Source organism: Periplaneta americana, unplaced genomic scaffold (assembly GCF_040183065.1).
Source record: "Periplaneta americana isolate PAMFEO1 unplaced genomic scaffold, P.americana_PAMFEO1_priV1 scaffold_51, whole genome shotgun sequence".
Lineage (NCBI taxonomy): Eukaryota > Metazoa > Arthropoda > Insecta > Blattodea > Blattidae > Periplaneta > Periplaneta americana.
Genome location: NW_027185532.1, coordinates 70,654 through 90,656, shown reverse-complemented (window position 1 = coordinate 90,656; position 20,003 = coordinate 70,654). Strand labels below are relative to the sequence as shown.

The 20,003-nt window shown below is 36.6% G+C and overlaps 2 protein-coding genes across 7 annotated transcripts in view; one reads left to right on the top strand and one right to left on the bottom strand.

Annotated features, from left to right (window-relative positions):
- LOC138694127 (tigger transposable element-derived protein 1-like) overlaps nt 1-20,003 on the top strand; it is a 48,018-nt gene that overhangs the window by 11,519 nt on the left and 16,496 nt on the right. For 4 of the 6 annotated variants that reach the window (XR_011330802.1, XR_011330803.1, XR_011330801.1 and 1 more), the window contains exons 2-3: nt 7,646-7,782; nt 7,990-8,074. The gene's annotated coding sequence lies outside the window, so the exon portion shown is untranslated. Of the gene's footprint in view, nt 1-7,645; nt 7,783-7,989; nt 9,062-20,003 lie in introns of those variants that run through there. The other 2 variants (XR_011330799.1, XR_011330800.1) reach the window with 1 other exon arrangement.
- On the bottom strand, nt 371-19,349 carry LOC138694126 (uncharacterized). The gene is made up of 5 exons (XM_069817737.1): nt 18,636-19,349; nt 11,683-13,599; nt 7,609-7,692; nt 6,792-6,908; nt 371-1,691 (listed from the first exon to the last, which is right to left on the bottom strand). The coding sequence occupies exons 1-5, from the start codon at nt 18,784-18,786 to the stop codon at nt 1,552-1,554; spliced, it is 2,409 nt and encodes an 802-aa protein (XP_069673838.1). The 5' UTR covers nt 18,787-19,349; the 3' UTR covers nt 371-1,551.

The window sequence follows — 20,003 nt, the reverse complement described above, 5'->3', positions numbered from 1 at the left end:
AGGAAGATAGGAAAACATTTGACATAAAGATAAGAGGAAAATGACGGGATACACAGAGAGCAGGGGTACATTAGGAGAATAGGGAGATACTAGGAAAGTGAGGTATACTAGGAGAAAATGAGAATACGAAATGAACTGGGGGACACGAGGAGAAAATTTGGGATATGAGGAGTATATGAGGATATGAGGAGATTAGGGGGCATGTAAGGAGAACAGGGGGATATGAGGCGAACAGGGAGGAAGATTGGGATACGAAGAGAACTAGATAAAACATGCAGGATACGTGGAGAACAGGGGAATACGAGGAGAACAAGGGGAATTCGAGAAAAACAGGCGTGGGATCGGGGGATACACAATAAGAACGGGCAGGATACGTGGAAAACAGAAGGATACGAGGAGAATAGGTATGGGATACGGGATCAGGAGTGGGATAAAAGTACATGGATAAAATACGAGGAGAACAGGGGGAATACTTGGAGAGCAGAGGCGATAGGAGGAGAACAACGGGGATACTAGAAGAACAGATTGTGTTACAAGACGAACAAGAGAAATACCTGGAGAACAAGAGTAATAACTGCAGGACAAGTGTAATACCAGGAGAACAAGAGTAAACCTGAAAAGAAAGAGTAACACCTGAAGAACAGGAGGAATTACTGGTTAACAAAGGAATGCAAGAACAAACAAGGAGAATACAAAGGAAATGCAAAGAGAACAAAACAAATACATGGAGAACAAGTGGCATACAAGGAGAACAAGGGAAATACAAGTAGAATAAGGGGAATACAAGGAGAACAATTTTAATATAATGAAAACCAGGGGAATACAAGGAGTATGCAATTAAAACAAAGGGATTGCGAGGAAAACAAGAGGAATGAAAGGAGAACAAGAAGTATGCAATTAAAACAAAAGTACTGCGAGGAAAACAAGAGGAATGAAAGGAGAACAAGGAGTATGCAATTAAAACAAAAGTACTGCGAGGAAAACGAGAGGAATGAAAGGAGAGCAAGGAAGAGGAGTACAAGAGTTACTTTGAGAACACAATGAGGACAGGGGAATGTAAGGATAGAAATAGGCATTAAAGGACAACATAGTGAATGCGAAGAGAATAAGGGGAATCCAATGAGATCAAGGTTAAGTCAATGAGGACAACGGGAAGACAAGGAGAACAAGAGAAATACAAGAAGTATAAGGGAAGGGCCTTCCATTCGCGAAATTGGGGATTGATCGATATATATTTTTTGGTGACATTGCATTTTACATTTAACTACAATTAGAATATGTCACCTTTTAACTCTATTAATTTCTCCTCTGTTTTAATAAGTAGAGATGGAACAATTTTTTCGTAAACAAAGTACTGTTTAATAACACTACTGTAGTGTCTTCTTAAGAGTACAGTTTGGTACTTAGTGACTGAAGTTACGTTTCTTACGTACAGTTCAGCTTTATTAGATGGAATAAGCACAATCACGTATTTTCAAATTAAATATCATGATTGTGCTCATGCTTTGTTTAGGAAGGAATTGTTCCATCTCTAGTGATCACTACATACACTTAAAATCTTCTCTTTCTCTTGCACAAACAAGGACAACAGCAACTACAAATCCGAAAGAATAATCTAATGAAGAAATTACGCTTTTTGACCTTCACTGGTTCGAGTTCTTCTTCTTCTTCATAGTTGACAACCCGTATTTCTGCAAAGAGCAAAACGAAATTGATCATTAAGTATGTGTCATTGCATTCACTGATTTTCATTGAATGTTATATTAATAGGGCGAGGATTCGTAAGCAATCCATGCAAAAACATTTTATACATTTTTGAACGTCTGTAATGACGAATATTTAAAGTTACTCGTACATATGTTTGCACATTTCTGGCGTCCTATATAAAAGACTATTGAGCATACAATATTGTATATTTCTAGGATTTTGTGTCAGAAAACCTCAAATTAGCATATTTCGTAAAAATATATTTTGGATTGTTTCTCAGCACATAATATATATATATATATATATATTTTTTGTTAACTGTAGACTACTTGATGGCGGAAAATTCTTGCATATATGAAGTGTAAGTGTGGAAAAGCCAAAACAACACCACACTCTGCCTTTGGCCTACTGCACAAGAAGGATTTCCAAATACTCCTCCGTACCTGACTTAAACTCCATAACTACCTTCTCTGTCTGTTGGCATGCTAGCAGTCTGAGTGTCGAGTGCGTGATTTGTTGTATTATGTGTGCGGATTGTGTGAGTCTGTTCGTGATGCCTCCTGAAAAATTATTCGAAGCAGTAGAATCCTAACGGAAGATATTTGTCATGCACAAGGGTCCACTGATGAGGTTGTGAAGACAAAATTAGACATGGTACTGTCGAAATAAATACCTTGGTTACAGCACTGTGCTCAATGTAAAAAAATAACGAGAAAATGTGGCTTGCTTGAACCTGAATCTTACAAAGATTACAATTTATACACTAAAATTTTGTGAATAACTTCATGTGAAGGGTCCAGGGAAAAAACCAGGTAAGTCACTTTTTTGTCGAGATGGAGTTCGAGGTGCCATTAGATTCTCTATGGAAAGGACTATCGTTTAGAGGTATGAAACAGGAAAAGAAACAGATTAGTCATGGGTTTATTTGCCTTCAAATTTTTGGTGTACATGATAAGAGATAGGTAAGTCAACTCTTTCAGCGAAGAAAACAGGTTTCAAGGAAAAAGTGACTTACTGGTTTCTTCCCTGGACCCTTCATGTGATGTCAAACGATAATTTTCAGCATTCAAAAATCTTCTTGTAGGCAACAAAGTACGTCAACAGATTAGTTTAAAACGCTGTTGGCTGTGTTTTGTAACCAGAAAAAGTAAAGTAAACAAAGATATGAAGTGCACATATGGATCTTGGTGCAAAGTGATATATACCTCACATAGTCTCATTTTTTAATGATATTAAACTCTAGTTAAATTGGATTGTGCATGTTTTTGCAAATGTCTTGTTTCATTATGAAGACTTCGTATATAATCTCTGGCCTTATGTTTGTTTGTATGTTTGGGTAGTCCCTCCAAGTGAAGTGCCAATTTAAAGAATCACAACTCGACTCCTTTTAAACTCTAGTCAATCCTTCACATCACTTTTCATCTATCGGGCTAGGTCTTTCACCTATCTGTTGAAGTATCGCACCTGGCTGAACAAGCTTTCTGTGGGTATGACGGTGATCCACGTCTATGTGGAAAAAACTGGGAAAATACAACTAATATACGTGTTAATAAATATCCGCAAATTTCATAATCTCAATAGAAATATGAAATAATAAGCAGCTACAAATAAAGTAAAACTACAAATCAACATGCTCTTATATGTATAATTTAAAATCCTTGACTCTCGTCAGGAAGAAGGGGGTAGACTTCCGACACTTCGTCTGTGCACTGGGCGACATCAGAGCGGCGGAAGGTTACCTCGCTACATCTGCAAACATATGTATCATATTATCTTACCTGTCTAAGATGTAGTTCTACCTAGCCTTGCTTGTTGCAGCCCTATGCTCCACATAATACTATACTATCCGAAGATGCGTCTGCACACACACAATCTAGGCTACTGTTACCGCACATTAAGTTAATTTAACATGTACAGTATTTCAGCACCACTTCGTAGCAATGCCGTATTGTGTTTTGGTTCACGAAAAATATAATACGTTGTTCTAATGGAGTGGCGGGAGTGAGTTTTCCCATAAAGATGAATATTTTTCGTAAACCAAAAATTCAGCAGGGTTTTTCTAAAAAAGTATGGGTGATGTACTACGTATATACCAATTTAACACTTTACTTTTCGAAACATCAACCAACCACCACTACCAAGAAGACTTGACCGACCGCTTTAACGTTTCATTGCACTACAATGATTTCGTTCTGGGATTTAGATTGAAATATAAGCACAGCTTAAATGATGCTGGCTACTACCGACCCAGCGGCCATAAAGCATTCAGTATTGTTAATACTCTTAATGAAAAAATAATTAATTGGATTGGAATAAAAAATTGTAAGAGAAATATTACAAATGGAAAACGAAGTACTTTATTAATGTGCTCAACAATCCATTTACTTTTTTTAATTATTTTTTTGAATAACTTACTACGTTTCATTATTGTGTATGCGGTATTATCACTGAAATGGGGAAGTATAGGTAGTCATTCCACGAAAAGTGGGAATTGTGGTTAAAAATATAAAATTTAGAAAGAAGTATTATTTCATACTACAAATAGTTTAAAACACATTAAATTTTAAGGTTCCACCTTGATTTCCTCAATTTTATAGAGGTAAAAGAAGTTTTAGGCATCTTTCTTGTAGGTACTTTTCATGTACCCAACACTGATTCCAAAATATGTGGGTTGGGCAGCCTATAGCATTCAATCTTATCAACTGATATCAGCCATTTTTGTTTTAAAGCATGGCATAAAGATTGTAGTTTCTTGAACTGATTGTTACATTTTCAAGGTATGTACCAAATTATATTTAAATCTTATTTGAAATTCAGTTAACTAATGTAGCATCCGTTACATGAAAATTGTCTTTTTTTACTATAACATTGTAAGTATTATTAGAAACAAAACCACAGCTCATGAAAGTAATTATACAGTTCCAACATTGCCTTTACATATATTTTTGCATTTCTAAAGTGAATTAAAAACATAATGGACTGTAACGGATTCTACACTGTAACGGATTCTACATGACAACCTGTTTTTTTTTTTTTTTACGATTTTAGACCTAATTTTCTACAGAATCATGGCAGATCACAGTAAATACAATATTCGTATGGCTAAGCTGAAATTTAGGGCTAAAAAGAAAGAAGATAAAAAAAATGGACTGAATATCTGAAGAAAGATCGAGATAGAAATATTGGTGGATTAAACCAAATTTCAATCCGAAAAATTTTGACATATTCTTCAATTAATCATATAGGGTGAATATTAGTAGCTATAAATATTGGAGAAAATATATTATTCATTTACTTTCTAATCTATTCAATACTAACTTTAACAATCATTACAATCGTTAGATCATATCAAATTTCATTTATTAATCAAACATTTTTAATAGGGAATGAAATATCCACAGTAAAAGTCCTAATATTCACCACTTTATTGTCATTAGGGGGATTAAAGTAAAAGGGACCAATTAAAGGTAAGGCGTCAGTCAGATAGAATATTGGACGATATGCTAAACCAGGCAAAGAGAGAAGCAATGAGGAAATATAGAAAAAAGAAAACAGAAGAAAATAAGACAATAGATGGGTCAAAACCAGAAAAGGCTTTTGGGTCTTACCAATGTACCAGCACTTTAAGAAAAGCTGTAAAAAAGCACAAAATGTACTCAGTCCTACCACTGAGTCCTTCAAAGAAAAGGGCATGCTGTGTATGGCTCCCAAATGAGGAAGTGATATGTTGTGGTGAGATATTGCCAACTCCTGATTTCAAAACTCAAGGACATAGAGCAATGCACGAGTTTCACAAAGACGTTAATGTTAATGAGAAATAAACTTGTAAATATTAATGACACTGTAAATAAAAATTAAAGCTATTTTTAGTGTATGGTATAAGTTTATAACAAATTTAAGTGATAAGTATTTTTTTTTTTTCGGATAAATTGTAGAAATATTCCCAACATTTGATTTCAGGACTCAACAGCACAGCTTAAATGTAAGAGTTTCACAACGATGTTAATGTTATATTGAGAAGTAACCTTGAAAGTATTAATGAAACTAAAAACAGCTAATAATTCTTTGTACACAAAAATAAAACTCTTTTTAGTGTATGCTATATCTAACCAACAGTATTACATTGTTTTCCTATACATTTTTCCTTTAAACTGTATAATTTAATTTATTGTCAGAGTTCATTTATTTAATTTCAAATAGTAAATATTAAATTACTACACTTCAAAAATTAATTTTTTACTATCTTATACTTCATAAAAGATCCATAGCTACATATCAAAGTGACTTGTAGAATCCATTACAATTGAATGTAGAATCCGTTACACTGTATAAAATTCATTAATAAATTAACTTTTTATCATTTCTAAAAAATTCTTGTAAAAAATTAAAGTGCAATTCTTCATATATAAACATGAAAGAGATGAATTTGTTAACCTCATCCTAGAACCTGAACTATCAGTGAGAATAATGGTAAGTCATGAATTTAACAGAGAGGTGGTAGCATCCGTTACAGCAGCTAAAAACAGTCAGTCTCCTTTATAACTAAGAACTGTAAAACAAAATTTTTCAGAATGAATGTTTGGCTTCCATATAATCAGAGAATTATAAAATATTTCTTAAAACTGAATTATTTTTTAGAAGAAAAGGGATTTAAGGTGTGAACATGTAGAATCCGTTACAAATGGATTGGTTGTAGGGGTAAACCACAGCCAAAATAAGCGAAAGTGTGTTTCAAGGCTGCAGGCATAATATCATATTCCTGTCCTGACTGCCTACACACTTGAATAGGAAACAAGAATGTAATAATAATTCGTTTCGAGTTTATTTTATCGTTTATTTTAGCATTATGTTTATTGCCACATTAAAAAGCTAGAGAATTGTGTTTAAATTAATATTCTTCCTTTCTGTAAAGAACTTAATTCAAATATTTAACAGCAGGTTCTACGAACTGCGACAAATTTAACAAGCGGTTTGGACTAACTGGCTGAATGGCTCTACTCCATAAATCTCCTCTTTGCTACCAGCAATCGAACTTGTGAGCAGCTGGAAGCGCCACCACTTCAGGATATAAACAATTACTTTACCTTCTTCTTTGGGACGTCTGTCTAAGTGTGTCATTCTTTTCTGGTGCGGGTAGTACGGGTAGTGACCTGTCATTTTGAGTCTTTCCATCATACCTCTCTCTCTCGCTCTGCGTAAATCTAAAATGCAACAAAATTCTGAATTTAAATAGTCGTAATAAAGTGTTTGTTAGCTAATGTAATGAACAGGATAAATAGGTAGCATATTAAGTAAGTAGACAATATAAGTAAATTATTAAAGTGAATTTTGGAAAGGAATAAAAAGTTGAAGTGCGTAGTAAAGTTACTTCTAACGCTAACGCATGTATAGCCTTAAGGGGACACTCGGCTATATTTTGGAACTTTTTTCCTATTTGACCAATTTTTTTCAAATTTGGAGAAAAAATTTAATATACACATGGAAAGTAACATGCAAAATCTCAGCTCATTAGATCCAATACTTTTCAAAATAAAAAATATTTCTATTTTTAATCAATCATTAATTGAAATATCACTTTTAATTATCATTTTTTATTTTTTGGCTTTGTGCATTTGACTGTGACTTCTCAATGAATAGGGAAGAATTTTGCGTATTGATTTAGTTCTGTCACGTAAATTAGTGTAGAAATTTAATTTTTCATTTCTATGACACTTTTTCTCCAATTTTTAAGTTGAGTGTTCCCATAAAGAAAAATAAATTCAGTGTACTGAAATTAAAGCAATTTTTTAATTTTACTTCAAAAATGAAATTAATTTATCCTTATTCTTTTATTTACAGTAAAAATAGAACTTGTGCGTAGCTGGAAGCGCCACCACTTCAGGCTGTAAACAATTACTGTACCTTCACTGTTAACTCTGATACGTCTTATTCTTTCCAGGAAGCGTTCTCTCGACGTCATCACCTTCTCTGTCACTTTGGGTACATCTAAAATGCAAGACAATTCTGAGTTTAAATCGTCGTAATGAAGTAATTGTTAGCTAATGTAATGAACAGGATAAATAGGTAGCATATCAAGTAAGTAGACAATATGTACGTCATCAAACTATTAATAAATTATTAAAGTGAATTTTGGAAAGGAATAAAAAGTTGATGTGCGTAGTAAAGTTATTTCTAACGCATGTATAGCCCTAAAGAAAAATAAATTCAATGAACTAAAATTAAAGTAATTTTTTAATTCTATTTAAAAAATGAAATTAATTTATCCTTATACTTTTTTTACAGATGGCTTCTAAATGTAGAGTGCCTGTGTGTCTGCGTGTATACTGGCGTTCAGAGGTATCGGGCCTACAATTTTCTGATCATAAGGGTGAGCGAACGTCCTAACCACGGATAGGTCAGAACCAAATATATAACAAATTGAGAAACTTTGAACAAGTTCTGCTAGTTTTTCAATAGGTGAATCTATTACAGGAACGGGTAAAAAAGTGTTTGCAAAAATATTGATATAGATCAAGTACAAATTATTTTCATAATTGACTGTAATAGCGGTTCCGCTAAATGTAGTGTTTTTTTTTTTACAATCATTCAAGGGGGATGAAGTGTTGAATTTCATAATACGGATATATTTATGTACTATTGGCAACACTGACTTATCTTCGCCATCTATTCATAGGAATAATGACTAAAAAAGCCACACTTACACGAACAAATTATCGAACACTTTCTTCGAATGCCAGTGTACCAGCAATTAGGCCTACCAGAGTGCTCTACTTGAGAGCAGTTATACAGTTTTCAAATTTCCATCTGAAAAGGAGAAGCTTGTGACTAGAAAATATACCACGAAATGTCTTCACGCCAACAAAGCATTCAGTTGTGTGTATAAACACTTAGAAGTAAACGTTTGTACCTACTACATGATTCTAGAGACAGAGAAAGAAATGTGCAGAAATACTCCGAAATAGCTGTTTCTTAAAACTTAGTGATATGCCAAGGATATTTCCAGGCTTACCGGAACGATTATACAATCGTATTACTCAACAAGAATGAACCCTGCAATGAGAAGGCACAACGTTAAGAACTTTGAACAGTACCGTAACGAATTAAGTGGTTACAAATAAACAAAATTAATTCGTTTGATGAACTATGTAACAAGTTAGATACTCAAAAAAGTAAGATCGATAGTGGAGGATCACTAATGTAAATGCTATGTTTATGTGCTTTTTGTTGGTTCATTTTGAGGATGTGTAAGAAATTGATGTAGGCTATTAAAATATATCAAAATGTCGATGTCATTGTCTTCGTTGTTTCTGATGTTTATGATTTAACAATAAAGTTATTTTCATTTTTCACGAAATTATTATTTCATAGTGTTGTTACTTTTGTTTCAAACTGTACGCAGCGCGCAACGGGCAGGACACAGTTGTTTCCCTCGCAACCTCAGCAGTCAGACCACCCCACTATCATTTTGAAAGCTTGCTTCCAGTGACGAATACGAGAAGTATGTCGAAGCTATAAGTGTTCTTTGTGTCGTTTTCAGTGTAAATTACAGTTTATGCTCTGTTAAAAACTCATATTTAGAACATACTGAATTATTGCACTATTCTGGAAGTTGAATTTAATATTTATAAGTGGTTAAAGATAAATTCGAGTGGAGTAAGTTGGAAAATATATAAAAACAGAGTATGACTATAGCTTGTTTTTTTGAAAGATGGGACATGATCAACGAGCACAGAATGCCTGTATTTCATGCCTCTTCAGAAGCTAAAATTGTACCCAATTCTTCTTAAGTACTGAAGACTGCGGTTTTCTTCCTTCTGTGTTTTGTATTCCAGTGTTATTGCCATTATTCTGTTTTGTACTGCTTTCTTGGCTGTGCTGTTACCTTCCTTTCCAATCTTAACTCTTGCATCGTGACCTCAGTGTCTGCTTGTTCTTTTTTAATTTCAGCTAAGGCCGTATAAAGGGATGATGATTGATGATGCTTGCTGATGAGCATTTAAAATCTATTATGCCGCGCTTCACTTACATTGTTGGTCCGGTGTTCAACTTGCAATGTTCATTGGTATTGATTCCAAATGCGATGTTATAGCGCTGTGGTACACGTCGTGTTTTGCCTTTACCTCTTCGGCCACTGATGTAGGCCTAATGGAAATCAAAGTATCGTATATAGGTAGTATGGTGTCAGGCGCATCTTCTCTGAGTTCTTCGAATAATTGTTTTACATGATCTGGGGGAACAAATGCTAATGACAGCAACATATGTGTATATAATCTTACTTCATTGTTTTCGATATCGTTGTAAGCTTCCTATAGTTAGACCTTCAGCCTGGATGCGTCTATACAGGATCTGCCCCAAATGAAAAGAGCAACAATTTATGGCGCTTGTAGGTAACACAGAACGGGCACTATTTATCCTAATAATGTATCGGATTATTAATTTCGGTAAACAGTGAACGCGTAAAAGAAATAGTCATTTGGAGAAATGCTCATTCGGAAAAGTGTCAGTCGTAAAGTTGATTTTAGAAAAAAGGATGCAAACGGTGTGTCTGCGCTATGAGACGTGAAATAATACATATTGCAACTATTAGGCCTAATAACAGCGTACTGCTACTGCTGCTACTACTACTACTACTACTACTACTACCACCACCACGACCACCACCACTACTACTAATTAAATTTGTTCCTGTTAAGGAGGTTTCCTCAAGATCCTCAGGTCCACCGTTGTGAAGTAACAGTATGTCTGACCGCGAAACGAGCGAGCCGGAGTTTAAATCCTGGTTGGGAAAGTTGCCTGGATAAGAATTTTTCCGGGGTTTTCCCTCAACCCATTAAGAACATATGTTAGATAACTTTCGGCGCTGGACCTGGACTCACTTCGCTGTCGTTATCATCTCACTCAAACGCTAGACAATTTTAGCAGTCGATAAAGCGTCGTAAAATAAACCAATTAAAAGGAAAAGATCCTGAGTCATTTTTGTACGACCCTCTTCTGCGACCAAATCATAGGTATTAGCATGTTTTTTTATAGTGGCGCTCCACATTATATTGGCCACGAAAGTACCACATATCAGGCATCTCGATCGTTCATCTACTTGAAGAAAGAAATATTTTTCATCTTTAATCTTGCGTACACTACTTTTAACACTTAAATATAACTGACTGGTTGATTGGCAAACTTACTCGTGTTAAATTGTATAAGCTCTGAGGATGGTGTGAAGCACCGAAACAGCTGTAAGCCACACGAGCTTATACAATTCAACACGAGTAAGTTTGCCAATCAAGCAATCAGAAATATTTTTCTTTCCAATCTATATCCTGGGTAAAGGAATCTGTGCGTCTCCTCTCCAATCTGCATTGTTCGAATCCATATTATTAGAGCGATCAGAGTTTTGAAAATGCCATCTAAAATTACTGGAACTCACAAATTTCCAAAGCATTACAATGCTCATATCCTAAGTGCTTTTGATATACTAACTATTGCTAATTATGTTGTTTCTTTGATGCAGTGACTCTGCGTTTCCAATTATCTGTACTGCTCAGTGTAAAAGAAAGCATTTGTGCGAGTAGTGTCAATAGCTTCAGTGAGTTGTTGAAATGTATTAAGGAATATAAACTAGAGGCGGCCTACTCTGCAGTTGTCAAATTTTGTGAACTTACACTAACAATTCCTACCACTACTTCCTCTCTATTCTCAAGAGAGTAAAGGCATTTGTGAGAAATTCTATAGGCCAAAAGCGAATCTCACAGTTGGCAGTTTTGAAATTGAAAAATCATTTATTAAGAAACTGCCACAACAATCTCGGTTTTACGGTGACGTCATAGACGAGTTAGACAAACAAAATGGGAGAATCGTTCTGCAGCTTAAATGACAGGTGAGTAGGTAATTTTTTTTCTAAATATTAATTGTATTTAGTTACTGCTTCCCTCCTTTGAAATATTAATACTCTCCACTAATATAAACAATTTACTGTACCTTCAACAACGCTGGATACGCTCGTCTGTGCGGATGTTGCGTCCTCCTGGATGACTTCAGTCTGTAAGTAGTAGTCGCTCGTCTTTGTTCCTTCGTCCATCTGTATCACTTCAGTCTGTAAGTAGTGGTCGCTCGTCTGTGCGGATGTTGCGTCCGTCTGGATGATTTCAGTCTGTAAGTAATGGTCGCTCGTCTTTGTTCCTTCGTCCGTCTGTATCACTTCAGTCTCTAAGTAGTGGTCGCTCGTCTTTGTTCCTTCGTCCGTCTGTATCAATTCAGTCTGTAAGTAGTGGTCGCTCGTCTTTGTTCCTTCGTCCGTCTGTATCACTTCAGTCTGTAAGAAGTGGTCGCTCGTCTGTGCGGATGTTGCGTCCATCTGGATGACTTCAGTCTGTAAGTAGTGGTCGCTCGTCTTTGTTTCTTCGTCCATCTGTATCACTTCAGTCTCTAAGTAGTGTTCGCTCGTCTGTGCGGATGTTGCGTCCATCTGGATGACTTCAGTCTGTAAGTAGTGGTCGCTCGTCTCTGTTTCTTCGTCCATCTGTATCACTTCAGTCTGTAAGTAGTGGTCGCTCCTCTTTGTTCCTTTGTCCGTCTGTATCACTTCAGTCTGTAAGTAGTGGTCGCTCGTCTGTGCGGATGTTGCGTCCATCTGGATGACTTCAGTCTGTAAGTAGTGGTCGCTCGTCTTTGTTTCTTCGTCCGTCTGGATGACTTCAGTCTGTAAGTAGTGATCGCTCGTCTGTGTGACTACGTCCGTCTGAATGACTTTGGTCTGCAAGTAATGGTCGCTCGTCTGTGTGCCTGCGTCCGTCTGTATCACTTCGGTCTGTAAGTAGTGGTCGCTCGTCTGTGTGCCTGCGTCCGTCTGTATCACTTCGGTCCGTAAGTAGTGGTCGCTCGTCTGTGTGCCTGCGTCCGTCTGTATCACTTCGGTCTGTAAGTAATGGTCGCTCGTCTGTGTGTCTGCGTCCGTCTGTATCACTTCGGTCTGTAAGTAGTGGTCGCTCGTCTGAGTGGCTGCGTCCGTCTGTATCAGTTCGGTCTGCAAGTAGTGGTCACTCGTCTGTGTGCCTGCGTCTGTCTGTATCACTTCGGTCTGTAAGTAGTGGTCGCTCGTCTGTGTGCCTGCGTCTGTCTGTATCACTTCGGTCTGTAAGTAATGGTCGCTCGTCTGTGTGCCTGCGTCCGTCTGTATCACTTCGGTCTGTAAGTAGTGGTCGCTCGTCTGTGTGCCTGCGTCTGTCTGTATCACTTCGGTCTGTAAGTAGTGGTCGCTCGTCTGTGTGCCTGCGTCTGTCTGTATCACTTCGGTCTGTAAGTAATGGTCGCTCGTCTGTGTGTCTGCGTCCGTCTGTATCACTTCGGTCTGTAAGTAGCGGTCGCTCGTCTGTGTGTCTGCGTCCGTCTGTATCACTTCGGTCTGTAAGTAGCGATCACTCGTCTGTGTGTCTGCGTCCGTCTGTATCACTTCGGTCTGTAAGTAGTGGTCGCTCGTTTGTGTGCCTGCGTCCATCTGTATCACTTCGGTCTGTAAGTAGTGGTCGCTCGTCTGTGTGTCTGCGTCCGTCTGTATCACTTCGGTCTGTAAGTAGCGATCACTCGTCTGTGTGTCTGCGTCCGTCTGTATCACTTCGGTCTGTAAGTAGTGGTCGCTCGTCTGTGTGCCTGCGTCCGTCTGTATCACTTCGGTCTGTAAGTAGTGGTCGCTCGTCTGTGTGCCTGCGTCCGTCTGTATCACTTCGGTCTGTAAGTAATGGTCGCTCGTCTGTGTGTCTGCGTCCGCCTGTATCACTTCGGTCTCTAAGTAGTGGTCGCTCGTTTGAGTGGTTGCGTCCATCTGGATCACTTCGGACTGCAAGCAGTGATCGCTCGTCTGCGTCGCTGCGGTCGTCTTCATCTTCTCTGCTGGTCCAGCTGAAAGCAATATTATTCTTGGTTGAAATCGTCGTTATCACACTGATTTCTAGCTAATGACTAGGATGAATAGGGCATATTAAGTAAAAATGACAACATGTACAATTGGATTAAAATAGAATGGGCCGACACTTGGTAGTTCAAATAGTTTTTAAAGTCAGGTTCACACGTGTAAATTCATTTCGTTCGAAGGCAATGCTCTGATGTTTGTTCCGGTTGATTCTTTGATAATGATCCGTCTACAATGCAGGGGTAATGTTTCTGATTTCGGAACCAGAGTTGTAAGTTCGCTTCCCGGTAGGGATGATTTTTATGTTGTATTATTTTATATGTTTAATGACAAGTGTTAGTGGAATTTGTTAATAAACTTGGTTATGCAAGTGTTGCAAACATATTATATCCTCTTATTTGTGGGCTACTATTAGGCACAACCTGATCTGTATGCGAAATTAATAGTTTGTTTGCCTCCTCAAACATTAGAAGTACATCAAATATAAATTAACAAAAATTATACAAAAACATATATAAACAAAAAAAAAAGGCCTGTGGTAGGGACTAGTATTTCTCCATAATCCACTTGCATCAACAACTGCCCTCATTCAGCGCGACATGGAGTCCAAAAGATTACGTAATAGGTCTACATCCGTGACCACCTCCTCCCACGCATCTAGTAGCTACTCTGTTCCATAATTTGTCTGCTGTTCGTAAGGGTGGTTCTGCCCAATTAGAGCGTAAGATCATTTTCAATCTATACCACACATTTTCAATCGGATTCATATCAGGTGAAAAATCCAAGGACATTCGAGCATGTCGACATCAGACCTCTTCGTAAACCATCTTTAAATGCGATTGGCGGTGTGTATCTGATGGTTTTCCTGCTGGAACACAAGTGTTCCGTCTGGATACCATTCTCGGGCAGAAGGAATCATTATATTTGCCAAATTTATTCATACACATCTGTCGTAAACCGACCATGCATGCGTTCTAGAGGCTCTGCTCCAGTGTTTGACATCGCAACACTCACGCGACCCGGCCTGTGAAGTCGTCCCACGAACGTTCATTATATTGGTGGTCATCCATACGATACACACGGGCAGGACATAAGTGCTACTGAAGACATCTACCTCGTCGGACAAAATGACATTCTCCAGTCGAAGTCCTGCCAAATAGTAGCGTAAGCTAGAAGGTCCACGACATGATTCATTTTCAAATGTTCTTTCGTCGCAGTTCGACGAGACCTTATGCCATACTCTCTAAAATGTCTCCTCACGGTTGAAAAGTTGGACGCCATCTTCAAATCAAAGGCATTTAGAAAGAAGTGGTTTTCAACTTCTCTGATTAAGATTGCGTCCTCTTACCTTGCAGAGATGCGCGGTCGACCAGGAATTGAAGGATTCAGAACCATAGTGGGCCAAGCGCCATTTATTAAAAACGGAGAAAGCGAGAGTTAAAGTTAAGTGAATACCATAGTTTAATGAATATTGAGATATAATTTAATTTTATTATGCATACTTCATATTACTTGCTATATGTTTTCATTGAATTATTGTAATAACTTAGTTTTAACCCTTGTTGTCTACGTTTTTATTATATGGCTCTTGGCCCATTATGGTTCTGAACCCTTCAATAAGGACGATACAGAAAGCTAAACTCCAATACGAACAAATTGAAGAATGCTAAACAGTATCACCAGGGGCGGTTATTCAGGTGAAGTAGGTGAAGTGCGACTTCACCTATTTACGCGTAAAACACAATTTTATCTCGTACTAATAATTAATTCTAGTTATTACCGGTACCATATTTCTAAAGTAAAAAAAAAAGTTTTATTTTCAGTCGTTATGAATAGTGTTTAGTTGTATAAATGGTATCTGTAACCGTCTGCTGAATAGAATAATGTCAACAGTTACGAGCGCCGAGCGGTGTCTATTGGAACTTACAATACTGTAAAGGTGAAATTATTTGGGCTCCCATTCTCATACAGCACTTGGTTTCCATGGTAACGTGACGTCACGTACTAAAGAAAGATTGTATGAGTGAAGTGCATTTCTGAGTCTTTCAGTTACGGAGAACTGTCAGATTTGTTGTATGTGGAGTAACCAGTTTGCAGATCTGACGATAGGGTAGGGTTGCAGCTGGTCTCCAAGGCCGGAGGCTATTGTTTAAGGGCTGCGAAATTTTAGAGTATGTACTACCTGACTCGAGAATACTATCTTCATTCCTTGTGTAGAAGCAGCCACCCCTGCTGTGGTAAATTAGCTAGCTCTTATGTTATTTTATCAGAAATACACCCAACATACATTTGCAAAGTTTAAAAGTTGTTTTCCGCAGCGTGTATTATTTCTTACCATGAGCTTGCCAGTTTTGTTCAAGCTCTTGTATTTGAAAGTTTAACGCACGCGTAAATGTAAACGTGTAGCTTAATACTGTGTACGTATATATTAACTTATTATTTGAATCGGTCCATACAGAAAGGGCTTCAGTCACAAATTTAAAAAAACGAGATATAGATGGAAATCATATCTTTATGGGTGGCTCCATCGGCCTGTGCAGAAAGGTATTCAGTCCAATGTTTGGAAAGATAGAAACTGAAGCGTCAGGCTCAGAGTTCTATGCAGAAAGGAATAGAGTAGGGATTTACAGAATGTTTTCTTTAGTGTTCTCAAAACTAGGTCTAATGGACTAAAGCCCTTTCTGTATGGAGCGATTCATTTAATGTATTTAGCGAATATTAGTGATAAGTCTATATAGTGTATTAATCCTACATCATAGCGCATATTATATGTTTAATCACTAGTGCTATTATACAAATACTTAGATATCAGTACATAGAAAATATTGATAAATGAGTGTGAAATATGTATCCCGAAAATAACACGTTTTATTATTTATTAGAAATGCTGTTTTGTAGACTTATACATAAGGATAAGAAAGATGTTTTAAGTTCTGGACGACCTACAGTTCCATTTGTTCTTTGTTTTAAAAAGTGCTAAGAAAATAGAGAAGTTGTATAAAATAAGTTAAAAAAAATCGATGCAAGAATATTTTCTGTTTGATGAGATTAAAAATTTCACTCGGAATGCTACATCACAGGAGAGATTTTCCTCATTAGCCCCATAGCTTTGCATAGAGATATACTGTCCACTGTCAGTCAGACATTTTATGAAGACATCATCGAACAGGTTTACTGCTTTAAAAGATAGGAGGATTGACTTGGTATGCAAGAAATTGAGTGAGTCCTGAAATAAATTAATTTTCCTGTTTGCATGTGTTCTAGACCTATTAAAATTGTACGCAGTTTACGAATAGTAGGCCTACTCATTATATTGGTAAAACTGTTATGCATTTGTGTATGTGAAAAGCACTTCACCTATTTTTTTTACGGCGAGCCGCTACTGAGTATCACTTCAATATTGCCATTATTAAAACAAATAAAACTAAATTCTATGTTTACAATGGTAACATGTTTTAATGTTGTAGTTAAACATATTTTTAAAAACTATAAATCAGATATAAATACAGACAGTTTTATTAACAGACAGGAGTGTTGCTCAGGGGAGAGGTTGTGCTATTTACTAAACATTCAATCGACTTCCAGGCGATGTCGCCTATTGGTACTTTTGAAAATGGTGTTTATGAAAAACTTATTATGGTAAATTTATAATGTAAAAAAATTAAGACTAATGGAGATTCGAACCTCTTTTAATCACTGCTATCAGGTTTAGACCCATGCTTAAATCACCTACGGTACAATGGCCCATGGTTTAATGCAGCGTATTATTTGCTTTCTCATTCATTTTCGATACTTTTGTACCTCGTTTCAATAGATTTAGTATTTATCAATATTATTGCTATTTCACTCTTCAGAGACTCTGATGCAGCTAGAATCAACCCTTTGTTTTATTTTATAAAATATTTTAGAACAAAATACAACACATTTATATGGTTTAATTGTGTCATCTTGTGAACTGGAACTTCAAGGAGACGGACATGCACACTGTTCTGTTTCTGGAACTTATTTACACATTTGTCACCGGCCCATTCTTTTTTAACCTTATTGTAGTTACCAAACTATCAACAATAAGTAAATCATGAAAGTGAAGTTTGAAAATGAATCAAAAGCTGAAGAACGTAGTAACGATTACTTCTAAAGCATGTCGTATAAATCTCAAACAAAAATAAATTCAATGAACTGAAATAGAAGTAGTTTTTACTTTTATTAAAAAACCTAATTTATCCACATTCTTTTATTTACATACGGCTCATAAATATAGTGTGTCTATGTGCCTGGATGTACCAGCAAATACCAAAATGCTATAAGAGACAGGGATTACGTTCCAGTTTTAAAATTTCCAAAACTATAAGCTTGTGACTAGAAGCTATATGCATACATGCAATCATTTTCGCTCTGTTTTTCATTACAGGCAATTTTTAGTTAATGAATGTTTATTTTTACATCTTTGCTTACGAAGACCATGCATAATTCTGTAGATAGTGCTAAAATAGCCACCAGGATTTAAAATAAAGACTTCTAAGCAACGCATCATGTACCATCTTACTGGCTATTGTATCTGCTGACATTCTTCTTCAACACACTGGCGAAGAATTTCAATGTATTACTACTACTGTTACCAATAATAATATATTTTATTTTACCTGGCAGAGTTAGACCCTGAGGCCTTTTCTGCCACTCAGGCAGTCTACAATTAATACAATTACAAAAGTTATACGTAGTAATAATACTAGATTCGGGTCATTCCACAGTAACTCACGTTGCATTTAGACACATTTATGAACTTTTCAAGATATTAAAACAAAAAATAAAGTTTTTTTTCGGTTCATTTATTGAATTTAGGAACATTCTTTATAGCAGTAAACAGCCATCGGGAATATAATTCGTGATTTGTGATTTATTGTTGAAATAGTTGTTGTAACTCATGCTACATTTTACTAACCACTATCTTCCCACCTCACTTCTGATATTCTCATCACATCCACTCTGTTTCTTTTCATTACTTCCTTCAAGCTTTCCAACTCACCTGAAACGAGAGGCGTTCCAGCAGTCGGTCTTCTTTTCTTCTCTCCTGTAGGCTCCGTCATGAATCGTCCTTCCCCAGTATCCCCCTCCCGGACATCCGATTGGGGGGATAGTTTACGTCCGGAATTTTTTACCAGGGAATGACTCATCATGCAATCTTAATTCCAATATCTTCTTGGGATATATATAAATGCGGAAGCTTCCCATTGCTTTCCGCATACCACTCTCTCTTTCGCATCTTAGAAGATCCCAGGGGGCCCCAGCGTGGAGGTGAGGAGAGTGGATTTGACTAATTAGGCCCTCCGGACTTCACCGAAATTCACCGCAATGGTTTAAATATCAGTTCCATCAGGGTTTTTGACCCAATCAGAGACTGGGAAATCCCAATTAGCCTTTGCCCCCCTTATTGAGTCTAAAGCATTACAAAGGTCATCAACATGAAAAGAGAACTAAGATCTTTATCGAAAATGACACCAGGAAAGTTAGTCTTCCAGGATGATTTAAGATTAAAGTTACGTCATTCAAATACTAAATATGAAAAATTAACATTATTACTAAAAATAAACAAGTTCTGTCTACATTAACAATAAGATTATTAGAACGACACCATTTTTAAATTCACAAATACCATTAATTAATTTTCAGTTTGCGCAATACCTAGATGCGAAATAGGAACAAGATGAAGTTAAACTATCAAGATTAATCAAACCGATACTTCAATATTATTAAATTATGCAGTGATAAGAGAAGTTGTGAAACAATACAAATGAAAAATCGTGAACTGAATATAATTTATTAAAGTAGTAATTATAGAATTAATATAATTGTGACGAAAAAAGTTTTAACTTCAATTTTCATATTCGTGTGGAGTGCGGGCATACAGGTAGACATGGAGTAATTTTGATTGTGCCACGAAAGCCCTTTGAGTCTTGGTATCCCTGAGTGAAAATATGTCTAGCAGAGCTCACATTTGACGTGGATAAAAAATTGCGTGTGAAGATTATTTTATGTGCTGTGCACTTGTCTTTGGGCTGACACTAAAGATGGGTAGGCCTACGCATTGTAAGTCCCCATGGTGGTCAGTACAACACATAACTACCGCTCAGACAATATTTTCCAAAGGTTATGCTTTGCGGAATTGCCCAGTGATAGTATTAATTATCCATATTGTAAATGTTTGTACGTTACACTGTTTAATATGAATACTGGAATAATCTTATTCTCGCCTTTCTGTATTTGTTGTGCACACCACAAAAACATACTTACGTCCTACGGAATAATATTTTGGAGAAATTCTGCAGATAGTAAAAATATATTACAAAAAAGAGCAATTAGAATAATAGTCGAGCAAAGCCTAGAAATTCGTGTA